General features: G+C 34.7%; 1 protein-coding gene across 4 annotated transcripts in view; it reads left to right on the top strand.

Annotated features, from left to right (window-relative positions):
- The window catches only part of efnb3a (ephrin-B3a), a 39178-nt gene that overhangs the window by 17395 nt on the left and 4009 nt on the right, over positions 1–17774 (top strand). For all 4 annotated transcript variants that reach the window (XM_016273411.1, XM_016273412.1, XM_016273414.1 and 1 more), the window contains 2 exons: positions 14449–14541; positions 14714–14776. In XM_016273411.1, the coding sequence (XP_016128897.1) occupies positions 14449–14541; positions 14714–14776 (156 nt within the window). The remainder of the gene's footprint in view (positions 1–14448; positions 14542–14713; positions 14777–17774) is intronic.

Consider the following 17774-nt stretch of genomic DNA (forward strand, 5'->3'; position numbering starts at 1 on the left):
CCCCCAAGGTGTGTGTGTGTGTGTGTGTGTGTGTGTGTGTGTGTGTGTGTGTGTGTGTGTGTGTGTGTGTGTACAGAAATGTCACAGTGTGATACTGCAAATGAGTGGCACGATGAAGCAAAATGAGAACGCAAAATGAGAATTGCTATAATAAATAAAAGTGCATTGTCTACAAGTGAGCAACACCATTTAGATTTAGATTTAGGACATAAACATTTATACGTAGATTTAAGATTCAGATTTAACATTTTACATTTAGATTTTAACACTTAAAATTAAGATTGAGATTGAAAATTTGAATTAAGATTTTATTTATATTTAAGATTTAGATTATTTTAGAGTTCTACTTCCATTTAAGATTTAGATTACATTTATCTTTAACACATGATTTTGATTTAAGATTCAAATTTACCATTTGAATTCAGATTTTTACATTTAAGATTCAGATTATATTTAGATTTAACACTCACGATTTTTAGTGATGTTTGACTTGGATTCATTTTTAAGATTAAGACTTTACATATAGTTTTAATGCTTAATATTCAAATTACATTTAGATGTAATCAAGATTTTGATTTCAGATTCAGATTTAAAATTTGCATTCAGATTTATGATTTTAGATTTTATTTTTTGAATTTTGATTTTTTTTTTTTAAGATTTGTACTTGCATTCGAGATGTAAATTTAATATTTTGCTTTAAGAGTTTTTTTTTTTTAAATCACCACTTGGGTGTATTTTAATATTTAACATTTTTAATAAAATAAAAAATTACACTGTAGATAAAATTGCAGTTTAGATAATGATTTTAATATAATTTTTTCACAAATTGTTATTTTACTGTTCAAAACATACAAAAAAAAAACAGACAGTTGAAAAAAAAAAACAGTTTTTTGTTGCTAAAATTGGTCCGTTTTTGTTGTTAACACTGGAGACGCCTTTTTGCAATACACAACATTTAGCGCCCCCATACTTACCTGAAATGTAGAAATGTGAGAGGATTTCCCAGCTCACCCGCACACTTTAACACATGCCATTTCATTTACGTATTTTTAGCGGCAACATTAAGCATACCTTGCTGCACAGTTTGAAGCCTTGTCAAAATTAAAACCGTACTATTTAATTTCACACAGATGCTGCTGCTCTCCGAGTTCCAAAGTTCTGTGTTTGTGGTTGTGTGTTTGTGTGTGTCTGCCATGCTGAGCCAGGGTGTTTGCTGTCTGATTGCTATGAGTAGTGACTGGTCCCTCCCAAACTAGGTCAGCAATCAGAGCCCCCGCGCCACACTACGGTCGGTATGTTAAACATGTGTGTATGTACCATGTGTGTGTGTCACACCATAGAGTCTGTGTTTATACCTGTGAATGTGTTCGTTTGAATTCCCTGCTCTATTTCAATTTCTGCATGTGTCGGTTTGATCTGAGCAATCTGTGTGTGTGTTTGTGTGTGTGTGTGTGTGTGTGTGTGCATGCTTATATTCTCCTGATAAAGATCACACTGTAGGTCTCAGGTTAATGGGATATAGATGGTTTAACACAGTGATTCATTAACCTTCTGGCATCTGCAGCTGCAGTTAAAGTCATTAAGTGCATAAAAACACACCTATACATGAAAACACAAGCAAACCCACACCTGGCCTTGTGTAAATGTAGAACTATTCAAAGTGAGTCTTACAAACATATGATCTTCATAAAACCCTTAAAAATAAAACCCTGTGGTCAGTGTGTTTATTTCATCACATGAAGATTTAATTTCGTTGTACGTTACAAAACTTTCCACACAGCTAACTATATGCTTGCAGTGACATCAGACATAGCACACATGCACACACACAAAGCAGCAGCAGGGTTGAATAAAGGCTCTTTTGATGGATGGACGTTTGAGCAGAGGGAGGGAGATTACGGTGTGAGGGATTGTGGGAATTCTCCTCAGCAGCTGTTCACTAGAGACAGGGAGAGAGAAGATGAAGGGATTGAGGGATGGATGGCGAGAATGGAGTGAGGGAAAGAGAATGGAGAAATTGGATGGTTATGTAGGTGAAGGCTCTGAGGAGTAGAAATGGAAATAATATTGAAAATAAACACACACACACTGGCTACACTCACACAGCAGCACAATACAGTTGTTAGCTTTGTTTTAAAGCTACCGTTCATAAGTTTGGGGTTGGTAAGATTTTTGTTTTTGAAAATCTCTTATGCTTACCATTACCAATGCTCCAACTGTTTTTTTCATTTGAATTAATTTTAGATTGTAATTTATTCCTGGGCGGCAAAGCTGAATTTTCAGCAGTGTTACAGTCTTCAGTGCCACATGATCCTTCAGAAATCTTATTATTATCAATGTTGGAAACAGTTGTGCTGATTAATATTTTAGTGGAAACCATTCAACTTTTTTTTCAGGATTCTCTAATAAACGCCCAGTTCAAAAGAACAGCATTTATTTATTTTTAAATAGAAATCTTTTGTAATATTGTAAATGTCTTTACTGTCACTTTTGATCTATTCAATCCATCCTTGCTGAATAAAAGTACTGATTTTAGAGTACAAGAGTACAATTTTTGATATTTACTTCATTCACTATAGTTATAGGCAATGCTCACAGCTAATATGAGTAAAGAAAAGGGTACAGAAAAGCTTGACTTTGGTTATTTGTTCTTATAGAGAGTATTTGATCTGCATGTTGTGTGAACAGGTTAATGTAGAGTCACCCCTGTTTAGTAAATACAGTTGTAATTGTTGTTTGTATGAAAGCAGCCATTCAGTTACACTGCAAAGTAGGACTTCTTAGTGAGATTTTAATTAGTCTTTTTTGGTTTTTCATGTAAAAATATAAAAAACAATTTAGAAAATAATAAATGAAAACAAGACAAATTTACTTCAGAAGCAACACTGCATAAGATATTAAGACTTGTTTTCATAGAAAATGTACTGCACTGGCAGATGTTTTTAACTTGTTTATACTTATGCTACGTTCCACACAGCGTGAAACTCTGAAACTCCTACTTAAAAATAATGACTGGAACAACACTCGAGAAGTATCATTTCCAGACTGCAGTACATTGTCTGAAAACAAGATGTTTCAAATACATGTTAATCTTTCGGACATATTATTGTGGTCTAAACACAAGGTGAGATTTAATGACTATTAGCATTAGCATTTCGACCTTATCAGGACTGTTTCTTGATGTAGCCTCTCTTGTGTTGGGTTGAGACTGTGATTCTATTTCCACATCCCATCTATTCCATCCCTCCCAGACCATTGACACACTTCTGAGAGGTGCTATTAGTCAGCCTATTAAGATAATTACCTCAGAGGAAACGAGACGGAGAAAGAGACCGCCCTCCTCCGACATACACCACCTTTGTATTTGTATTCATGGATCCAATCCATTTGAATTCCCTCTTTATTGACCAGAAAATGAGATTGACAAGTGAGAGTTATAAATAGTTGCCAGTGCTCTAAAAATCTCCATAAATGTACTTTATACGATTTAGGCACTATATTCCAAGTCTGAAGCCATATGATTGCTCGCAAGGTTTAAGAAGACTTGCCATATAGTGCACAAGTTGCATGGACCACTGCTATTTTATGCAAATTCTCATGCACCTTTGTATTTGTATTCATGGATCCAATCCATTTGAATTCCCTCTTTATTGACCAGAAAATGAGATTGACAAGTGAGAGTTATAAATAGTTGCCAGTGCTCTAAAAATCTCCATAAATGTACTTTATACGATTTATGCACTATATTCCAAGTCTGAAGCCATATGATTGCTCGCAAGGTTTAATAAGACTTGCCATATAGTGCACAAGTTGCATGGACCACTGCTATTTTATGCAAATTCTCATCTTGGTTGACACAGACAGCAATGTAATTACCACCATCAAGGTCCAGAAACGTAGCAAGGAGATCGGTAAAATAATCCATGTGACATCTGGGGTTCAACAGTAATTTTACGAACCTACGAGAATACTTTTTGTATGCAAAGAAAACAAAAATAATGACTTTATTCAACAATTCGTCTCCTCACGCGGACGCAACTGACACAGAATAGCATACGCTGTTTGCGTTCATTGGATATTCTCCAAAATGGCACGAGGGTGACGCGGGTTCGGAGGTCTTACGGGTTTGGAACGAGATGAGGGTGAGTAATTAATGACAGAATTTTAATTTTTGGGTGAACTATCCCTTTAAATCTCCTAACAGACACTCAATTTCTTGTAATTGAACTTCATATCTTACATTGTGAATCTACATTTAAAAAATTGCAACTGTTTTTCATAGTTCTGACTTTTTCTCGTAAATGTGAGTGTATATCTAATGTTTCAGCATCATTACGCCAGTCTTCAGTCTCACATGATCCTTCAGAAATCATTCTAATATGTTGATTTGCTGCTCAAGAATTATTTCTGATTATTATCAACGTTGAAAACAGTTGTGTGCTTTGTGGAAAATGTGGAAAGTTCAAAAGAACAGCATTTATTCAAAGTAGAAGGAATGTAAAAGTCTTTACTGTCACTTTTGATGAATTCAATGCAGCCTTGCTGAATCAAAGTATTAATTTCTTTCAAAAAAAATATTTCTGACCAAAATGTTTTGAACAATAGTGTCTTTGAAAGTTTAGAAAGACGAAAAAAGTAGACACACTCAAAGCTGATATTATCTACAAAGAAAAGTTTGAATGCGGTTCGTATGTAAAGCAGATTTAAGCTGAATTAATAAACGATTGTTGCAGACGAAGCACTGTAATTAATTCCGAGCTGAAGTGCTTAATGTAGATCTGATACATATATAGACACACGCACATCTTTGTAAAGGCAGCAGAGTATGGAGACTCACAGGTTGTTTTATCGTGCATATATGGAAAAGTTTCAAGGTTTGTTTTTTAAATGTCTCACATTTTATACTACTCAAAGTGAGTGGAGCGCCTAAAAAACAGAATAAATTATCAGCTTTTTTTCCAAGGAGATTACAGGTTTTCCTCTGGTTTATGATGTTTAAAATAATTTCCACACATCAGCCAGATTTAGAGGAAATATCAACCTTGAAAAAAGGTTTTTGCCAATAGGGATGATGCTTTCATTAATTATAAATACACTTTCAGAACCGTGTTTGCTGTCAGCTGAAGATGAATAAGGACTGCTGCTGTCTAAAATATGCATATTTCATGACGTTAATGTATAGCACTTTAGACTGCATCAAGCTGTGGGCAGATCCGTGGAGATCTGCGATGTCTACCGCGGTACCTCATCAGCACAGAGTTCATAGAGTTCCTCTCTTTCCTTCTACCATCTCCATCCTATTTAACTGTTCCCCGCACCCCCACCTCCACACTGCTGGCTGCGGGCTGACTCAGATGTCAGAGCGCGTTATTTCAGCAAGCTGATTCACAATAATGCGTCTTTATCTGGGCTCTTTGTGGTACAGGGTTTTGGTGGTGGGGCCGCACTGGGATTTGGATGAGGGAGGAGGCATCGCGGAGCAATAATGAGTTCTCATTTTGTTAATGCCTCTCCACGCCTCTTCAAACATGCATCATATACTCACCTCCAACATGGGGACAGACATTTCACACTGCTGAATATGCAGTTTGAGTTTGCTGTGTGGGTTTTGTCTGAAAGTGTGAGGTTATGTGTGTAGAAGTGCAGTATTCATGTTAGACAGGTAGCGTGTGTGGGTTCCTGCAGTTGTCGTTGTCTGATTGACAGGGGTGCTCGCGATTTAAAAGCTGTTTAAAAGTGCAACAGTAGATCTGTTTTCTGCCTTCCTCGTCTCTCCAGCTCCTCCAAGCATTATTGACATGAACATGGCCTAGAAAAACCTCTACCATCTCACTCTTGTTTCACTCAGATTGTTCCTCTGAGTCATTCCCGCTCTTGTTCCACTTCTCTGTACCTGAGTGAAACCTGTCAAGAACGTGGCCAGGTCTTGTCCGGCCACCTCAAAAATAAAAAGAAAGAAATAAGAATTGTAATTTTTGATAAAAAAACTAAAAAGAATTAATAATTAATTAATTCTACATTTACCAGTACCATCAAGACGTTTTGCACTGTAATTTAGTTTCCAGGACAATAAAAATTTAAAATGAATGAATCATATTGTATAAATACTTCCAAATTTAAATCATATTTAAAAACCAAGCACAAGATCAAGTAACTTTATTTATTTGTTTATTGTTTCTTCTTATTATGATAATTTATATGAATTAATGAATTAATTATTTTTATTTATATATTTTAATGTGGTGAGAAGACTTTTTATTAGTGCTTAAGCATCATGAAGATAATGTCACAATCCAAAAAATCTTTTCTTTTTTTAATGTAATTCTTTATTTTTTGTTTTGATTTTAGAGTGAATTAAATATGCCCAGGACATTTTTAAGGGTTTTTTTTATTTGAGAATTGCCCAAGAAAAAAAAAAACTATAATATATACTTGTATATGTATGTATGTGAACCCTTTGAAGATTTTTTGCATTGTGAAATTAACTTTATTTTCTATATTTAATATTATTTTAATATTTTAAATTATTATTACTATTTAAATATACTAACTATTATTAATATTAGCAGAAACTAATATTAACATACAAGATATATATGTTTTATTGCTTGTTTAATCAGAATAATCCTTCTATGCAAAAGTTAGAGTAAAACATCTGAATGCATTATGGTGATGAGTATTTGTAAATCTTAATATTGCTTTTTTCGTTTTATTATTAGGGTGAAATATGACCTGGACATGCTTCACCCACCACTCTCTCTGTCTCTCTCTCTTCTTTTCCCTTATATTAAACTCTCTTAAATTAGACTGTGGCCTCTCACCTTTCTCATCCCCTGTCCTTCACTCCCCCATGCTGTTCTATCTTTTATTCATCTCATCTCGATCCTTCTCTCTCTCTATTATCTGTGCCCGTTTAGATCATTAATTCTTAATGTTGCTGCATGAAAATGTCCATTAAAGGCAGCCCCGAAAGTACAAAACACAGGGATTCACTTGAATGTTTGACTAGTTCCTGTAATTATTTAACCAAGCTTACAAGACCCTTTGCAGAACCTCCGCCACATAAGTGTCTCTCGTCTGAGCTGCAGGGAACAGCAGGCCTGGACAGCGCAGTTAACTAGGAGGGAGTTGTCTTGTTTCATTAGTTGTGGCTGGATTTATTACTCTGGCTGTGAGTTTATGACCTTGTTAAAGAAATAGTTTGGTATTTTGTTGTTGTGATCGTAGAAGAGTCTGTTATGTCCCTGTCTCACCATTCAGTTCTGTGCACTGCAGGGGTTGCAGCTTTGTGCGCTGTCTGGACATTTCTGCACTGAGCTGCTGGACGGGTCAGTCATTAAAACAGGAGAACCGTGTGTGTGTGGAGAGAGAGGATGTCAGACAGGATTAGCTGTTAATACCTGTCAATTGCTCACCAAAGATGACATTTAAGATAACAGCTGTGGGATTTTAGCCCTGTTTCCATAGGGACTGGACTCACAATGTGTGTCAAGACAAGCCAGAATGACGGACGTCACCACAATGTCGTTATTACCAGTGGCGATACTTGGCATTTTCTTTTAGCCTTGACTTGGAGGCATTATTAAAAAATCACAGCAAAACTAAACTGCTTACGGTCATAATTAAACACCCCCTGAAATTGCTTGACAAGTGCAGTTTGTATGTTTGTTTTTCTTTTTGACATTTCCTATTCAAACAGGATGTTGGTGCGGGACATATCAAAGGGCTTTTTTTCAAATAGCCAATACTTTTAGTTTACAAAAACATGTGTGTGTATGTGTATATATATATATATATATATATATATATATATACACAGTGGTGTGAAAAAGTGTTGGCCCCCTTCCTGATTTCTTATTTTTTTGTTTGTCACACTTTAATGTTTCAGATAGAGATTTCTTGATTACAAACAGGTGTGGCAGTAATCAGGCCTGGGTGTGGCTAGAGAAATTGAACTCAGGTGTGATAAACCACAGTTTTAACAGGGGGGCAAACACTTCTTCACACAGGGCCATGTAGTTTTAGATTTTGTTTTCCCTTAATAATAAAAACCTTCATTTAAAAACTGCATGTTGTGTTTACTTGTTATCTTTGACTAATATTTAAATTAGTTTGATCTGAAACATTAAAGTGTGACAAACATGCAAAAAAATAAGAAATCAGGAAGGGGGCCAACACTTTTTCACACCACTGTATGTATGTATCAGTATCAGCCAGTAAAAGCAATTATTTGCACTATTGCCATCGGCTGATTGTGAAAAAAACAAAGCAATTGTGATAAATAAAATGTCCAACTTGTTTGTTTTATTCCAGCTAAAATTAATTCTTAAAATTATGAATTCTGAATTCATAAGTATGAATTCCATTCAGTGACATCTTTGTAGAGTGTTTGAACAATCAGCAATAGGCTCACTTAAAGGTAGTTCACCCAAAATGAAAATTGTCCTAATTTACTCACACTTATGTTGATCCAAACCTGTATAACTTTAATTCTTCTGTGGAACAAAAAGAAAATATTTTGAAGAAATATTTAATATATTTTTTCCCATAAAATGAAAGTCAGTAGGGTTCAGTGTTGTTTTGGACTTTCATTGTACAAAAACAGTTGAAAATTCTTCAAAATATCATCTTTTGTGTTCCGCAGAAGAAAGAAAGGTTTGGAATGACATTAGGGTGAATAAATGATGACAGAATCTTGATTTTGTGGGAACTATCCTTTTAAGCCATTCATCCAATCACTGCACGGCTCAGTGAAGCAATAGAACAACTGTTCCTCATAAACGCGCTCACTTAGTGCATCACATCTACGTAGCGGCAGATGAAAGAGACTTGTTTAACCACAATCCACTTCATGACAGGACTTTAAGTGTTACAGATCACAGCAGCAGGCCCGAAAACCAGAACTTCTGAAATCTATTGCAAAGTTCATTGTATTCTCACAGTCAAAAGGTGATGATTAGGTCCAGGAAGGTTTTGACGTCTGGAAAAGAGTGTATGTTCCCTTCTTCCAGGTTTAGGACATGCTATAGAAAGCTGTTTGACAAACAAGCAGTAAGTGGTAATCCTACAATGTGTAGTGTCACTTACACTAAAAAATTATGTGATGTAGAAAAAGTTTAACTCGGAAATTGCTTGTAAATTTGATTTGATTCCTTTTAAATTTGAAATGATTCCTCAATTCCAAAGTGCTGGGAATTAAGAATCAATAACTATCGATTCCTCTTTAATAGCCTCTTAGTCGTTCAGTAATAGTGATAAGTCTGATCTGATTCCACATACCAGTTCTTTCAGGGCCCCCAAAACTCTAAACATGCCCTTGAAAAAGAATCCGAAACAACAGTGAAGTATCGATTCCGTAGTTAATTCCTGAACCAGGAATTCCAAACATTTAGAACGGAACGGCTCTAAACCATAAAATCTGAAATCGTATTTTCTTGTAAAACGTACACCAGTAGTCTTTGTTTTATTTACAACTTCGAAAAATGTTTTTTACAGCGTACCTATCTTTCAGCAAATCAGGTGGCCAATTTTACATCACCTAATTAATATTCATAAGGCAAACTGAAAAAGTTCATAATGAGATTCCCATACTTTCAGATCATGTCCTATGTCCCTATGTTACACTGAGCTATAGAGTGATTTCCCGAGGTGTCCTTGAACAGTCCCGCTCTGCCATGGTTTTGTCAGAGATATTTTCTGTCATTGAATGGCCTCCTCTCTATGTTGGAAGGAGTTCTCAGATAATCTCTTACACACCCAGTTTGTCTCGTATTGCGTACTGCCCCCTTTAGGCCTGCCCTGGCACAGCTGCAGGATAATGAGGTCATGGAGGCCCTCTTGCCAGCAGGAATTTGAGCTTACTTAGGGAAAATTACTCTGGGTTTGTGCAGCCCAAACTGATTGTGCTAATTCCTAGAGGGCTGAATAGGTCGACTTGGCCGCTGGCCTTATTTGTCGGGGGTTAAAACCATCTTTTCAAGCTGTTGTTGCTCCCATCACTGGTCATCATGGGTCAATCCCCTTTTCTCAGGTGGGGATTGTGTAGGGGGCAGGGACATTTTGGGAGGGGGCGGAGTGGGTCAGTATGAGGGTCATTTCAAAATGTTTTTTTCCTTCATTTCGGTTCCAGACATGCTTCTCTGTACATCACCGCAGATCATCGTCTCAATTACCGAAGTCATCCGTTGTTCTCTCTCGTCAGTGATTTTTCGACTGCTCGGGAGAACATGTAGACTGTAAAGTCTGCACTGCAGTGTGTGTCATGTCTGCTTTTCATCTTCCTATTAAACCCACGGCCTCTTGTCTACCACAACCATCATAAGAACCTTCCAGACTGCTGTTTTTTTTTTCTACGCGCACTCACCTTTCCTCTCACCCTCTTCCTCTTTCTTCTCATAGTTCTTTCTAGGGATGTCAGAAATACAGGTACTTCGGTACCAAGTCAATAATAAAACTACAGATTCAATGTTTTTATAGCTGAGTTCTACACCCACTTTCAAATGCTCACATTCATTTTTTTTTTTGTGAAATAAAACTCTGCTTAAATTAATTACAAATTAATTAAATATAAAAATCTAGATAAACTAGTCAACCTCAATTGGGACCATTGTTAGCTATTCCTAATATTTAATAATCATGCAGTAAAGACTATGCCAATCATTTTTATTTTAAATATATTTACTTTTGGTTTATTTATTTATTTTTTATGTCATTTCTAGATTATTACTTAAACTTGATAGTACTGATACAGACCGTAAAAACTTAACATTTTAAAATTCTATCTCTCTTCAGTTTTTGTTCTATTGCTCGTTATTTGTTTCTTTGTTCCTGATTTTATTTAATCAGTGTTTAATTGATAAATACTTAAAGCTACATGCCGTTTTTTATTTAATTTGGTAATAATTATATATTTATTTTGCATTCTAAATAAAGTGTTTTGTCCATTAGCATATTAGTTTTTGATGTGGTATCAAAAATGGCATCAAAAATCATGAAATTTCGCCTACTGACATTTTGGTATCATGGCAACCCTAGGTAACTCTCTGTTCCTCTCTCTGCTGATCAAGTTCAGCTTTTACACCTTTACTCAACATCTCTGCATCCCTAGAGGGAGAAAAGAGAGAGTGAGGGAGGTGAAGAACACAATGAGAGCCATTAGGTGATGAATCATTTTTTTTCTACACCTCCAGTGTGTTGACTAATGACTGCCGTGAGCACTAAAAAGGTCATGTTTTTGGATTCAGTCCATGAGTATGAGTTTGTGTGTATTTCTGTATGTGTTTACATGTGAAGGGGATACATCTTTTATATGTTGTGTGTATTCTCTTAAGATTATTCAAGTCAGTTTTGGGTAAATGTAATATTTGGCTTCGTAGTAAGAGGCTCTTTGGATGAAATCCAGGGGTTTTCATTGTTCTTGATTTTAACATAAATTTCTTGTAATGTTTTTGACCTTTTTGAGGCGAATTGCAAAGTTTTGAAATTCATGAATTTTAAAGAAGTTTTCTGGGTTTAATTGAAGTTGAGCTGCATGGACAGCACCTGTGTCATGTTGTCGATTGCCACAGAAAATAATTGTGTTTGTAGTGCACTTATAATGGAGGTCTGTGGGGCAAGGTATTCTACCAGAATAGATTAAAGTAAAACAATTAAAATACATTCTTTCACAAGTATAGCCACAAGATTTGATCATTTATGTATGTTAAATGTTACTTACTAACCTTGTATTTTCAAAGTTACATTAAGTTTTTTTTTTCTTCTCATGTGTACATGTATGTCCAATAATACATAGACAAGAAGTACACTACCATACAAAAGTTTAAGGTCAGCATATTAGAATGATTTCTTAAGGATCATGTGACACTGAAGACTGGTGTAATGATGCTGAAAATTCAGCTTTGACCTCATCATAGGAATAAATTGCATTCTAAAATATATGATAAATATAATACACTGAGGGAAGAATCTAAATGAATTTTGGTGGTAATTGAAAGCATGTCACAGATACTGTCAATAGAGATCGATTTAAATTGAATGGAGGAAATTTCGTACAAATCCTTAAATCTGTGGCAAACATCATTGCACAAAAGTGCTTTGAACATAAACTACAAATACATTAGGCAACTGGCAAATATGGAGCCCCACTTCAGCCGCAGTTCCTTGGTATCAAGCTTCACCTAAAATGAAAATGTTACCCTCAAGCAGAAAAGCTATTGAATGTTTGCTGGCACCCCTCGGTCGGCATGTGCTCCTCGGCCGTCTGCTGTAATGTTTTCCTAAGAACGTAATAATCAAGAGAGATTTCCCAAACCTGATCCAGGCCGACCCAGCAACAGAATCCCAGGTAACAACCAGAAATAACCCGGGACACTTATGATCTTAACCCTGGGTTAAAATCTGTTTTTTAATTCAGGATTAAGGCCACTTTTAATCCTGCGTGAAGCAACATTTCACTGTAGCAATTTTGAAAAGATGTTAGCTGTTCACCTGGATTGTGAAACCCTGCTCCAGAAGAGGCACTAAACCAGAATTGCAGAGTGAAACAGCAAAAATGTTTTGCAACAGACAGCCAATCATAAACTAAATAATGGTTGCTTCATTAAATATTTATTTTTTATTGTTTATTTTTATTGTTTTTTATTGTATAGGACAGTTGACAGGAAATTGGAGGGAGAGAGAAGGGAAATGGGTTGGGTACATGACCCAGGTCAGACTCAAACCATGGCCCCTGTGAGCATAACAGCTCCGTATGTCATGAGTAACATGCACTCATTAAATATCGAAGGACTTTGTGCAGTTGCAAAATTTTTCACACTGTTTAGGTTTAGTGTCTTGAGGGAAACAGTTAAGTGATGCCTAATGCTTCTCTGCATTGTCCGTTTAATTTTTGTCTTTATTTTTGTAGTGATGCAATATGGAATATGTAAACATAAAAGAAGTTGAAGTAAATTTACTGAAATGAAAACTTTTTGAAATGAAAAATGTAATAATGAATACCTCCACATCTCTACTGAAATAAATTTAAAGCTAAATACACTTAAGAAAAATGGTTCTAAACAGTACCAGAAAAGGGTTCTTTGGCTTGTAACAATAGCAGAACCCTTTTTAGTGCAAAAGAATACCTTTTTTATAGGGTTCCATATAGAACCATGCTTTGAAAATACTATATACGACCTTATTGGTGTTATAAATAACATTTTTAATGATAGTTTTTAATGAATATTAGTATGTTAATATCATTAATATTAGTATTATTTGTATATATTATTTATTAATATTGTTTTTTACCCCTCTATCTGCCAGGTTTTATAATATCTTGAAGTGTCTATTAGGGTTTTACATAAAATCAACGACAATAACAACAACAACGTGTCAATTAGGTACTTTTTTTAATGACGTGATATTGTAGCAAAAATGACAGTGTTCCAACAACAGTTAATAGCAGAATACATTAATGAACGGCAAAGGACATTGAACATATATAGATGCTTAAAGAAATAAAACAAAATAGAACATAAAATAGTGTATTGAAGACCTTCTATGATGCCTTTAAGTTAATCATTATCTGTATTTTGGTGCGATTGAATGGCAGTTTCTCTCTGCAGATGATGAGGTTGTAGGACGCGACAGCATCTGAAATGCACAATTGAGTTTAGATATACAATGTGTCTCTTTTCATTTGTTTATGTGAAAACAATTGTTTATGAAGGCCAAAAGTAGTACGTGAGCATTTCACAATGTTAAAAGGAAAATGTAATATAAAGTCAAGGGATAGCTGGGTATGTTTATGCATAAACCCTAGTAATAAATAAAATGACTTTTTAGTAAGAATTATGGAGTAACTTTCTAGCAGAATGGTGTGTCCAAAATCTTGTACCACAAGCTAATTTTCTATCACAATTATGATACATTGATGACATAGTAATCCAGTCTGAAAAGTTACTTTGAAACAATGTGTATTGTTTAAAGCACTGTATGAATAAACCTGACTTGACCTACTACAATGAATCAAATGTTAATTCAACAGATTCTATCAAAACGTGTGTAATTTAAATTGTTTGATAGTTGAGACAGGCCAAAATCAGAGGGGAATACAGAAATGTTATTCGTTTAAAACATGCTATATTTCATTAACATTATGTTAGTTTGGCAAGAATTTCTCATAGTCATTACAACAAAAACATGGATTTGTGCCTCTGATGATTAATTTAAAAAAATCAATGGGACACCAACATGTTATTTATTCATAGAAAGTGCCAGTTACACAGTTATGCTCACTTTTCCTTTACATGAGTGAGTGGCTGCACATTGCTGTTAAGTAACGGGGAATCATAAACCAGTGTTTTATTGCTAAGTCACAGGGTTCCAGTCAGCCGTCATTGCACACCAATGGAAATGTTGAAAGAACCTTGACATTAATATTATGGGGGGTTTTTTTCTTTCCCAAAGCTACCTCTGATGGTACAAAAGAAGGAATCGACAGCATGAGAGGAGGCGTCTGCGTGACGCGAGGGATGAAGCTGGTTCTCAAAGTGGGACAGAGTGAGTATCATCATTACCTCCAAAAACAAATCAATGAATGAACCTAAGCACTGAGGGAGAGTCAAAATTCAATAAATGTTGTGTCAATAACAAGCTCACTCCTGTCCACAATTGAAGAAATTGAATCCTACATCAAAATGTGCTGAATGTTTTTTTTTTTTTGCTTTCATAGCTGCATATGGCCTTCCCCCAAAGCCCAAACCTGATCCAGGCCGACCCAGCAACAGAATCCCAGGTAACAACCAGAAATAACCCGGGACACTTATGATTTAACCCTGGGTTAAAATCTGTTTTTTAATTCAGGATTAAGGCCACTTTTAATCCTGCGTGAAGCAACATTTCACTGTAGCAATTTTGAAAAGATGTTAGCTGTTCACCTGGATTGTGAAACCCTGCTCCAGAAGAGGCACTAAACCAGAATTGCAGAGTGAAACAGCAAAAATGTTTTGCAACAGACAGCCAATCATAAACTAAATAATGGTTGCTTCATTAAATATTTATTTTTTATTGTTTATTTTTATTGTTTTTTATTGTATAGGACAGTTGACAGGAAATTGGAGGGAGAGAGAAGGGAAATGGGTTGGGTACATGACCCAGGTCAGACTCAAACCATGGCCCCTGTGAGCATAACAGCTCCGTATGTCATGAGTAACATGCACTCATTAAATATCGAAGGACTTTGTGCAGTTGCAAAATTTTTCACACTGTTTAGGTTTAGTGTCTTGAGGGAAACAGTTAAGTGATGCCTAATGCTTCTCTGCATTGTCCGTTTAATTTTTGTCTTTATTTTTGTAGTGATGCAATATGGAATATGTAAACATAAAAGAAGTTGAAGTAAATTTACTGAAATGAAAACTTTTTGAAATGAAAAATGTAATAATGAATACCTCCACATCTCTACTGAAATAAATTTAAAGCTAAATACACTTAAGAAAAATGGTTCTAAACAGTACCAGAAAAGGGTTCTTTGGCTTGTAACAATAGCAGAACCCTTTTTAGTGCAAAAGAATACCTTTTTTATAGGGTTCCATATAGAACCATGCTTTGAAAATACTATATACGACCTTATTGGTGTTATAAATAACATTTTTAATGATAGTTTTTAATGAATATTAGTATGTTAATATCATTAATATTAGTATTATTTGTATATATTATTTATTAATATTGTTTTTTACCCCTCTATCTGCCAGGTTTTATAATATCTTGAAGTGTCTATTAGGGTTTTACATAAAATCAACGACAATAACAACAACAACGTGTCAATTAGGTACTTTTTTTAATGACGTGATATTGTAGCAAAAATGACAGTGTTCCAACAACAGTTAATAGCAGAATACATTAATGAACGGCAAAGGACATTGAACATATATAGATGCTTAAAGAAATAAAACAAAATAGAACATAAAATAGTGTATTGAAGACTTTCTATGATGCCTTTAAGTTAATCATTATGTGTATTTTGGTGGGATTGATTGGCAGTTTCTCTCTGCAGATGATGAGGTTGTAGGACGTGACAGCATCTGAAATGCACAATTGAGTTTAGATATACAATGTGTCTCTTTTCATTTGTTTATGTGAAAACAATTGTTTATGAAGGCCAAAAGTAGTACGTGAGCATTTCACAATGTTAAAAGGAAAATGTAATATAAAGTCAAGGGATAGCTGGGTATGTTTATGCATAAACCCTAGTAATAAAACATATCTAACAAAATTGACCAAAAACCCAATATCTTTGTTACTTACTTAGTAAAGAAGAGGAGAGTATCCTTACTGAACAGAGCTGGTCACACATGTTCTCTTAAACTAAAAAGAGAAAAGACATAGGAAACCAATTAGCATTTGAAAGTTATAATTTATAGACATTTTAAGAAAGAAATGATTTACCTGTTGAGAGTGTGTTGACAATCTGTGTAGTTGGATGGCTGAGCTCCAGAAAAGCAGTAATGAGGCATCTTAGAGTGTAGCCTCGGTTAGGGTTTTACATTAAAACAACAACAGCAATAACCACAGCAACAGCATGTTGTGTGAATTAAGTATGTTTTTATTGACATGCAAAATTATCAGTGCTCTTAACAACAGTTATTAGCTGAATACATTAATGAATGACAATTGACATTGAACATGAATAAATACATAAAGAAGTAAAACACAAAATAAGAACAAAAAATAGATGTGATGAAGACCAAATTTCAGTGAAACAATCACAATCCAATCAATATGATGCCTTTAAGTCCATCATTTTGGTGTGATTAAGTAGCGATTTTGACACTCAGCAGATGATGAGGTGGTGTGATACATCTAAAATACACAATTAAGTTTAGAGTTACAGTGTGTCCATGTGTTTGTGTAAAACAATTCTGTTTATGAAGGCCAAAAGCAAAAATTAACAGTTTGTGAGCGCATCTTAAAAGAAAAAAGTGATATAAAGTCATGGGATAGTTTTGATATTTATTGTGACTGGGTATGTTTATACATAAAACCAAGTAATAATTTTAAAAAATCTAACAATATGAATTATAAATTCATTGTCTCTTTTACTTACTTTGTATTAAAATTTTAAGAATGAAATAATTTACCTGTTGAGAGTGTGTTGACAGTCTGTAGTTGGATCACTGAACTCCAGAAAATCAGTAATGAGGAGCTTTGTCAGTTACAGATTTGAAACACAAAAAAACCATTTCAGCATGAAAGGGTTCTTCAGAATGCTATGGTTCTAAATATAACCATTACTGCATGTAAAGAACCTTTAAAGAACCGTCTTTTTTTAGAGTGTAGAAATACTTAAAAAATCTAAATACTTAAAAACAACAAATTATTATTCAATTATCAAAATGATTGAATGATGAAAATAATGAAAGTTTATTCAAAATAATAATAATAAATACTATAATAGTATATAAATAATAACTAGCTAAAATAACACTGAAATAGAATGTTAACCAAGGCTCAGAAAGACGCCAAGTAAACAATTTTAATGATGAAAATCCCATGGGGTCTGCTTTCAACTGCATTTACGTATTAACCTTGATGCCATATGCATATGCATCTGTTGTCATGTTAATGCACTGTCTAGCGTTCTTTGAATTGATTTCATTTCTTGGAGGCTTAGACTGCACTGGTTGATCTCCATAAAGTAAACATTTGAGGTACCAGCATTGTTGAAGCCAAACATGAGGCATATTTGAACTCAAGCTCAAAGCTAGAAATCAAAGCTAGTTATGGATTAAATC

Source organism: Sinocyclocheilus grahami, unplaced genomic scaffold (assembly GCF_001515645.1).
Source record: "Sinocyclocheilus grahami isolate Dianchi unplaced genomic scaffold, SAMN03320097.WGS_v1.1 scaffold78.1, whole genome shotgun sequence".
Classification (NCBI taxonomy): domain Eukaryota; kingdom Metazoa; phylum Chordata; class Actinopteri; order Cypriniformes; family Cyprinidae; genus Sinocyclocheilus; species Sinocyclocheilus grahami.